Below are 10231 nucleotides of genomic sequence, written 5' to 3' on the forward strand. Positions count from 1 at the left end.
AAAGCAATGCTTTAATAAATATACAAAGTATATCTGTATTCTTGTTTTTGTAGGATAATATCAGATGGTACAATGTTTACTATGCATTTAAACAAACAGGATTAACAAGACATTCTTTATAATAGGGAAACATAAAACAGGCAAATGGGAAAATCGTGGAGAAGATGAGACAATTCGGCATGCTGCCAGGAATACAGACATAAAGGAGTTCCACTGATTGAATGGTAAATGGACTGTACTTATATAGCGCCTTTCTATCTGATCAAGATACTCAAAGCTCTTTACACTACAATATGTACCCATTCATACAGCTCTATACTAGATCTCTACAAAGCTAATTGAACAAATTAATAGAAAGAGACTAATCAGAGCTTTATCACATTCATACACTGATGGGACACACATTGGAGGCTATGGGGGGGTTCAGTGTCTTGCCCAGGGACACTTCGGCATGTGACTGCTGGTGGATTCGAACCCCCAACTCTTGCACTGGAGGACGACTGCTCTAACCACTCAGCCACAGCTGCCCCAGTTGACAGTCTTACTAAAATAAAAGTAAACTTAGATCAATTATTTACTAATAATGCAGACATGTTCCTGTTTTTAGTTTTCTACATTCGCCTTAGAATCTAGCTGTTTTTTGTTAATTTTTTTAGCCATCCTATTTGTTTAAAAACAAAAAAACTGGAGTATGACTTTTTATAACTGTTTATTGTTGTTGCTGTTGTCCATTGTTGTCATCATTTTTTGATGAAATCAGGTCTCTCTTGTAAACGAGTCCTCGAGGCTCAATGGGATTCACCTGTCTAAATAAAGGTTGAATGAATGAAGGAAAAACTACAGAAGAATTCAAAATCTTACAGGGCTATGGTACATTTTCTCAAATAGGGAGGTGAAAGGTTTCAGCACCAAAAAAAAAAAAAAAAAGAAACTGTTCAGATGACCTGACTGAAAATTGTTGGATTGTATACCTGGATTATTGAGCATGGATTTTGTTAATTTTCTCAAATACGTTTAGTTTTCGATCTTGCAGTTTACCCTCCGCACCAGGCGGTGGCGGTCATACACCAACTTGTTTGCCAACCGCCAATAGAAACCGTCGAAGAAGAATGAATAACAACAAGATAAAGAAGAAGAAGAAGAAGAAATGTTGCTCTGTGCAGTATTTGTTGCGATTTGACATTTTAAGGTCTAAACGATAAAACAGTCGGTGAGTGGCATTATAAAACGAGGAAACGCGTTCGTAGTAAACTGAATACAGATTCATGTTTGTTGGTTCTTAACGTAAACTCGGGTTAAATTAAAGTTCATGTAAACTTCATACAGATTAATGTTCATTAATTCACGATACACTAACTGGAGATTAATGGTTCTTTTTATTTCGGTTGTTCCACTATCGATACTGATATTGAGTTGAGACATTTTGAATCAAAGGTGTTTGTCTTGTTGGGTCTTACCTGTCCGTTTGTTGGTCTGACCATCTCACCGTCTGTCTGACAGCGGTCAAGTTGGTTTTAGTTGGAAATTTGAGCTCCGTAGCTTCAGCGCTGTGTTGCTCTGTCAGTCCGATTCATACAGTCTCATTTTCCAATCTAACTTTACCGCAGTGTCTCTCTGTGTCTTTCTGTCTGTCTGTGTCTTTCTGTCTGTCTGTGTCTTTCTGTCTCTCTGTGTCTTTCTGTCTGTCTGTGTTTTTCTGTCTGTCTGTGTCTTTCTGTCTTTCTGTCTGTCTGTGTCTTTCTGTCTCTCTGTGTCTGTCTCTCTGTGTCTTTCTGTCTGTCTGTGTCTTTCTGTCTCTCTGTGTCTGTCTGTGTGTCTGTCTTGGATTGTCAGGCTGATGAGTCAGTTATTCTGAAGTTTCTTGCTTCATCTTCCTTCTGCCAGGTCTTTAACTTGTCTGTGTGTCAATGATGGAAATGCCTCAGAGGCAGCGGCTTCAGCAAGTAGTGGAAGAACTGACTACATCTGGACAGCCACAGCTGGACCAAAACAAGACCAGGGAGCTGAAAAACATCTGCAGGTCTGGAACAGAGAGCTTACTCCTAACCCTCATTCAGTGTTTTAACAGGCGACCGGATCTGCACAAACCCAAGTTCTGGATCTCAGCTCTGTTTTGTTTATGTCCCTCAGAACGTCCAATGACTGCATTGACCAGGTGTACCACTTACTGATGACCCAGTTAAACCAGGACCACGCGGAGATCCGACTGTCTGCCTTCCAGATTGTCAGTGAGCTCTTTTCAAGATCTCACCACTTCAGGACGCTACTGGTGGACAACTTCCAGGTAAAGCTACAAATTTTAAGCATCCCAGTTCTTTATTTCACCCTCGAGTTTGTATCAAATCTGACTTAAAAAAAAATTTAATAGATTTATCACTATTAGGTTTATTGGGTTGGATTTTTACAAGCCTCCGAAAATGTGACTAAACAGATTACAGCTGATCAACAATGTGTCGTAAACAAACTACATCTGATCCAAAATGTGTGTTTATTGTGGGGGATAAAAGACATGTCCTGATCAAAAATAACACCAAGATTTTTAACATTAGAGCTGGAGGACATATTAATGTCATCCAGAGAAAGTGAAAGACTGAAAAATATGTTCCTAAAGTGCTCAGGTCCAAAAACCACAACTTCTGTCTTGTCTGAGTTTAAAAGCAGAAAATTTAGGGTCATCCAGGTTTTTATGTCTTTAAGACAGTTACTTAGACTACAAGTCTCAGTAACTGATTCTTCAGCATAACAATGAAAACAGATCTCATGCTGTTTAATAACTTGACCTAAAGGAAGCATATATAAGGTAAAGAGTATTGGTCCAAGCACTGAACCTTGAGGAACTCCATGACTAACTTTGTTTTAGGGAGAAGATTCATTATTTACATTTACAAACTGGAATATATCAGATAAATATTATTTAAACCAATTTAGAGCTGTTCCTGTAATCCCAATATCATATTCAAGCCTCTGTAGTAAAATATTATGATCAACTGTATCAAATGCAGCACTGAGGTCTAACAGGACCAGTATAGACACCAGTCCATTGTCTGAGACCATGAGAATATCATTAGCAACTTTAACTAGTGCTGTTTCTGTGCTATGATTTTAAATGTTTCATAAACAAACTATGGCTAATCCAAAATGTGCCTTCATTATGCAGGAAGAGGGCCACCTGCATCATGAAGGACCCCACTCACCCAGCACACACACTTTTTGCCCCGCTCCCCTCAGGCAGGAGGTTGAGGAGCATTAAGTGTAGAACCACTAGACTGAGGAACAGCTTCTACCCTGAGGCTGTTAGACTCATGAATCTCTAACTAGAATAATCACTGAAAATAAATCACTGTAATGCCGCTTGATTGATGATATGTGCAGCTGATCTCATGCTGCTGATTTATTTCATGTTGCTGTGTTCATTCGTCCTCATCTGCTCACACAGACTCATGTTCGTGCTGCTGTTCGACGTATTGTTTTACATTATTAGTGTTTAGCGTATTCTTAGTTTATATCTTAGATCTTATTACTGTTTTTCTTTTACATTTTATACTTTTGTTGGATGTAACTGGGATCCTGTGCACACAATTTTGTTCCACCACATGTACCACATGTGGTGCGAATGATGATAAAACCTACTTGAACCAAACTACAGCTGATCCAAATATTTAATAAATAGACTAACCTCTTGCTAAAATCCACCACCTTCTGTCCTTCCTGGTTTCTTTCCTTGACACGAAACCTACCCATCACTTCCTCATCTCCAACATGTCCATTCAGGTCTGCTCCGCTCAACACTCTCTCCTCTCTGGGAATACTCTATCACTTCATCCAGATCCATCCAAAATGTACACATCCAACCTGTGGAGCATAACCACTGACAGCGTTTAGCATCAGACCTTCTACTTCCACCTTCAGACACCTCACTCTATCTGACACTCTCTTCACCTTTACTACATTCTTTGCCAGCTCATCCTTCAGGACCACCCCTACTCCATTTCTCTTTCTAACCACATCATGGCAAAACAGTTTAACACCTGCTCCAATGCTGCGAGCCTTGCTGCCCTTCCACTTGGTCTATTGCACACACAAAACATCTACCTTCCTTCTCTGCATCATGCCAGCCAGCTCTCTACCATTGTTTGTCATCGTCCCCACATTTAGAGTTGCAACCCTCAGTCCTACATTCTTGACTTTCCTCTTCTCCCTCTGTCTCCTGACACGTTTCTCTCCTTGTGGTCTTTGACTAACACCATCTTATTGTTTTCCGGCACCCTGTTTGTCACCAACACCAGTGGTGGTGGTTTTGGATCTGGTATGTTTTCTTCTGGACAAACTTGTATGTTTGTTTCAGCAAACGTGTTTGTTGCCAGATGCCCTCACATTTTACTTGGGCTTGGGATCAGCACACGAGATACACTGGCTTGTGCTTACTAGTGGCTGGTCTAACTGCAACATTTAAATAATTTTTATTATAATAAATATCACAAACAAATCTAAAGGGAGAAAGCCTTTCCTAAACCCAAAAACCATAACCTGAAAACAGGACTGCTTTTAACTCTACAAATCAGCTAATACGAGAAACTGTTAGTAGCAAAAGTGAGATGGCACAAAACTGGTGTCTGTTATTAAAGGAAGGAGTGGGAGCTGCCTCCATCTTTCAGTCTATTCCCTCTTGGGCAAATAAAGTTTATTCTTTTTTAATATGTTGTCACCCAGTTAGTTCTGAAAACAGAACGGTTCACTAGACAAGTTTAAAACCAGACTGGAATCCGTGTGATAAAGATGTTTTGTTTAAAATACAGCCATGATAATACTGTGTACTGGTTTTTCTCTCCAGGAATTCTTGGAGTTGACAGTAGAGACGGATGCAGAGCAGCCTCTCCCTCCTCCGAAGGATGTAGCAAGGAAACTGAGATCCCAGGCCATTCAGGCCGTCCAGTCATGGCACGCCTCTTATGGTTCTGCGTATAAGAAGCTGGCACTGGGTTACCACTTCCTCAAACAGGTTAAAAAGGTCAGAAGAATCCCAGTAATTGAATTCAGAGTTTGATTAGAAACACCACCTAAAACCAACAAAGTTCATGCTCAATAATCCAGGTATACAGTCCAACATTTTTCAGTCAGGTTGTCTGGACAGTTTCTTTTTTTGTGCTGAAACGCTTCACCTTCCATCCAGAAGGCTTCATCAGTCAAGGAGACACACAACAAAACTGATTCTTCCCCCAACAGCTTACTCCAAAGTGGAACAAACCAGTTATGTTGGTGCTAAGATGAAGATGAAGATTTCCACTTTGGAGTAAGCTGTTGGGGGAAGAATCAGTTTTGTGTTTCCTTGACTGATGAAGCCTTCTGGATGGAAGGTGAAGCGTTTCATCACAAAAAAAGAAACTGTCCAGATGACCTGACTGAAAAATGTTGGCCCACCTAAAACATTTAATTTTGCCTTATTCTCCTTTTTCTTGCACATGCAGTGGGATATTGAAACCGTGAGCTTTTATTTTCTCCTCATAACATTTGTAGAGTTTCTCCTGCTGTAGAGTGAACTAAAGAAAGCACCTTCAGCGGTTGTGTTCAAACCTTTAGAAACACTCGCCTAAACTACGGTTTAGGAACGTATTGTAAAACTCATACGAGTGCTGGTCAAAAGGTGCACAGCTTCAGTCTGTGTGTTCACATCTGATCTCCATCCTGACTGTTTTCACACTGCTGATCAACTTCCATGACCACAAGAGGTTCACTGATGTTGTTGTGAACTCAGAGATGTCTTAAGTTGTGTGTATGCATCCGTCCATCTGGAGTCTGCAGTTACGCATGTCATTATTCAGACTTGAACATAGTTCAACCACCTCAGTCACATTTCAAATGGAGGTAATGACACAACTTTTGACAAGTTGATTACAGTCAGAGACAGAGATGCAGTGATCTTCATTTCCCCCGTCGCAGAGCCAAGAGGGGGAATAGGAAATACCCTCAGTCCATGCATGTTGTCAGTACCCAACTTATTTTCTAAGTTGTCATGCTTACAACATGCATGGACCGAGGGTATGCATGTTGTAAGCATGACAACTTAAAAAATTAAAGCTGCAAGCAGCATTGAAGGCCCTGGTAGCAAAGCGCCGCTTTACGCAGCTTTAATTACAGGTTGTCATTTAGCTGAAGTGTGCGGCTCTTACACGATCAGGGCAGGTTTAGAGACACCTACACCCCCGGCATGAAAACAAAAACATCCTGGGAAGTTATTGCTGTGCGTGGGGACACCTCTGAGCCTGGTGTCTGCAGACCAGAGGATGGCATTGTTTGGACCAAATAATAATGGACTCATATGACACAAAATATTTAGAATGAATCTGTAGGTGTATAATCACAGCAGCACTGCGAAGCTCAATTTCAGGTTTTGGGCTGAACTTTATGAGCCATCTGTGTGTTTAGGTGGACTTTCAGGATGCTGAGGCCAGAACCGTTACAGAGAGGAGGAGGCAGGAGGAGAGAGACCAGAAGATGGAGAGGATCTACAAAGCTAGAATGGAGGCAGCAGCTAAAGAGATGGAAGGTACATTCACCACCATGCTGCTTCCGCTATATCAGCTAATATCAACTAATACCAGTTATTTTTCTGAGTGTGTGTTTTATTTTTAGTTTGGTTAGCATCGGTTATCAGCTCACATTAGTTTACATTGTCTAGAATCTGTTAATTAATGGCTTACATGTGTATTATCAGGGAGTACCAGCTATTATCAACCAACATTAACCTCAGCTAAAGTCAAGAACCAGTTGAAATCAGTTCACATAAGCTAAGATTGGTTAACTTAAGCTAACATCAGCTATTATTGGCTAAGATCAGCTAAACTCAGCTATTAACTAACTCAATCCAAAGCTAAATATCAGTTAACATCAGCTCACGTCAGCTATTACTGGATAACGCCAGCTAACATCATATATATATTCGGCAAGTACTGTATTTTCCGTCATACACGTTGCACCGCCATATAAGTCGCATCAGTCCATATTTGTCTAATAAAGTGGAAAAATCCATAAATATGTCATTTCATCATATAAGTCGCATCTATTTTGCGTCACCGCTGACGCGTCGCGTTTGTTATGCGTTACCGCTGACAACCCGGAAATGTCGGCCGGTGTTTTACCAAAAATCGATTGGCTGCCGAATGGCAGCCGCAGGAGCGTGCATGGGAGGACTTTAACAATAATTTAACAAGATTAACACTTAAAAACAATTATTTCTTTGCTCAAAATTACAGAAAAGGTGTGTCTCAGTCTAACTTTCGCTTCATAAATGCACTTTGACGGTCAAATCAGCAGCATTCAAAAGCTGATTTGTGGAAGCGGGTACTCTGCTGCCATCTAGCAGCTGAAAATGGTAGTGTTCAATATTTTCAGTCAGAATGAAAACGGTCACATTTCAGCCAAAAATTGGTTTATAAATTTGGGAAAAATGCAGAAATACGTCGCTTCGGCGTATAAGTTGCAGGGCATGCAAATTATGCAAAAAACTGTGACTTATATGCCAAAAAATACGGTATATTTAATTTCAGTTAATATTATCTATGCCAAGGTCTGGTAGCAGCAGCTAAGACCAGCTAAGTGTATTATCGGTGTGAAAGAGTTTTAGGTGAGACTCTCAGGTTCAGCTCCAGACTGAAAACAGGCAGAGTTGCATGTTGGTCATGGCAGAATAATGTGTCTGTTTGAATCAAACATGGCTCAGAAGAGTTCACACTAACCAAACTGTTCCAGAGCTGGTTCTGTTTCACTGACCAAGCATCATTTGTTTGTTAGAGTCGGTCCAGGACATCGAGGCTGCGCTCACACAAATGGAGGCCTGCACCAGGCTGCTCTTCCCCGACTTTGGTCTAGCAGATTTCCGGACAGCCAGCAACAGCTCCTCCGACTCCAGACCCTCAGAGGGAGAAGAGCCCTGCTGCAGCAAGACTCTCCTGGAGGACAGAAACCTTCAGGAGAAGACAGGAGGACTGAAGGAGGAGGAGAGCAGGATCAACAAGAACAGGCTCAAAGGGGAGAAGGGAGGAGACGGATGGATGAGAGAGAGGAAGGAGGAGGATATGGACAGAGAGGCCAAAAATTCTGAAGATGGAAGGGCGGAGGATAAAAGGTTTGAGCAGCAGGAGGAGAAAGGAAAGGAGGCCCATGAGCGAGAGAAGAGTGGGATGGAGAGGGAAGAGGAGAGCAGTGATGAAGAAGAGGAGGAGGAGGCTGATGAAGACTCGTTTATCAGGAACTCTGGCCTCATCTCTCACTCCTACAGCCTGGATGTGAGCCTCAGTCCTGGTGGGTACAGGTCTCTTGACAGGAAGTGGTTTTCAGAGTCCAGTGTGGCGGTCCCTGCTCAGAGCTCTGTGCAGAAACAGTCTCGTCTGGTTCCATAAGAACCTGGCTGCTTCTCTGTGGAGAACCTTTTACCTGTCTGTTGTGCTACAGGGCTGAATTAGAAATATCTGCTCCTACATTACATGGTGAGGCAGCCATTTTGTAGAGCTGTTTGAAATTTGAACTGGAAGTTTTCCTCATGAGGTTCAGTGAAGGCCATGGAGTCTACACTAATAGAACTGAACCGTGATGCGTGGTGATCTGACGAGACACAGTCACTCAGATTAATGCTGATGTCTTGAGCTCAGCATTGTGATTTTCAGGTTTGTTGAAAATGCCCTCCAACTATCCACACACTTTTCAGCCATTATGACATCGTGGGATTCATTCTGATCATCCACACGTCAGAGTATGGTGTAGTCCCCATGCCCATAAACTTTCTCCTGTCCACATCATAATTTCTGAACGGCTCAAGATAATGTAACAAAACTTGATACGTATATGCAACATCACTAGGCGGTATAACACCAGTAGACAGCGCATCGAGTTCTAAAGTCAAGTTCACAAAGGTCAAAGGTTACGCAAGGCCTTTGTTTGTCTGTGCCATTCCTTTAGATTGCTGTAGTTTGTTGACGGGCAAATAATGTGCCATATGTGGTACTTTGTTAACGTTTCCACACAAATTTCAAACTCTAAAAAACTCATCCGGTACAGAAACATTCTGTAGAAGATATTAAGTCACAGTTCTAGTATATTGTAAGGTGTGTGATACAGTTACAGCTGCATTATATACATACATTCATACATATACATACAGTGCCTTGTGAAAGTATTCGGCCCCTTTGAACTTTTCAACCTTTTGCCACATTTCAGGCTTCAAACATAAAGATATAAAATTTTAATTTTTTGTGAAGAATCAACAACAAGTGGGACACAATTGTGAAGTGGAATGAAATTTATTGGATGTGTCAAACTTTTTTAACAAATAAAAAACTGAAAAGTGGGGCGTGCAATATTATTCGGCCCCCTTGCGTTAAAACTTTGTAGCTCCGCCTCTTGCTGCAGTTCCAGCTGCAAGTCTCTTGGGGTTTGTCTCTGTCAGTTTTGAACATGGAGACACTGAAATTCTGCCCATTCTTTCTGCAAAACAGCTGGAGCTCAGTGAGGTTGGATGGAGAGCGTTTGTGAACAGCAGTCTTCAGCTCTTTCCTCAGATTCTCGATTGGATTCAGGTCTGGACTTTGACTTGGCCATTCCAACACCTGGATACGTTTATTTGTGAACCATTCCATTGTAGATGTGTCTTTATGTTTTGGATCATTGTCTTGTTGGAAGATAAATCTCCGTCCCAGTCTCAGGTCTCTTGCAGACTCAAACAGGTTTTCTTCCAGAATGGTCCTGTATTTGGCTCCATCCATCTTCCCATCAAAGCAGGCCCAAACCATGATGCTGCCACCACCATGTTTGACAGTTGGGATGGTGTGTTCAGGGTGATGAGCTGTGTTGCTTTTACTCCAAACATATCGTTTTGCATTGTGGCCAAACAGTTGGATTTTGGTTTCATGTGACCAGAGCACCTTCTTCCACATGTTTGGTGTCTCCCAGGTGACAAACTTTAAACAACACTTTTTATGGATATCTTTGAGAAATGGCTTTCTTCTTGCCACTCTTCCATAAAGGCCAGATTTGTGCAGTGTACGACTGATTGTTGTCCTATGGACAGACTCTCCCACCTCAGCTGTAGATCTCTGCAGTTCATCCAGAGTGATCATGGGCCTCTTGGCTGCATCTCTGATCAGTCTTCTCCTTGTTCCAGATGAAAGTTTAGAGGGACGACCGGGTCTTGGTAGATTTGCAGTGGTCTGATACTCCTTCCATTTCAATAGGATTGCTT

At 41.6% G+C, this 10231-nt stretch overlaps 1 protein-coding gene across 1 annotated transcript; it reads left to right on the plus strand.

Annotated features, from left to right (window-relative positions):
• Window positions 1-1130: 1130 nt before the first annotated feature.
• On the plus strand, window positions 1131-8298 carry uvssa (UV-stimulated scaffold protein A; the record flags this gene model as incomplete). Its single annotated transcript, XM_037675423.1, is given in 6 exon segments — window positions 1131-1210; window positions 1885-2020; window positions 2131-2284; window positions 4832-5008; window positions 6424-6544; window positions 7789-8298. Coding segments are annotated over 5 exon segments (1075 nt in total), but the record flags the coding sequence as incomplete, so codon positions are not given.
• Window positions 8299-10231: the final 1933 nt, after the last annotated feature.

This window comes from Nematolebias whitei, chromosome 4, assembly GCF_014905685.2.
Source record: "Nematolebias whitei isolate Nwh7 chromosome 4, NemWhi1, whole genome shotgun sequence".
Taxonomy (NCBI): Eukaryota; Metazoa; Chordata; class Actinopteri; order Cyprinodontiformes; family Rivulidae; genus Nematolebias; species Nematolebias whitei.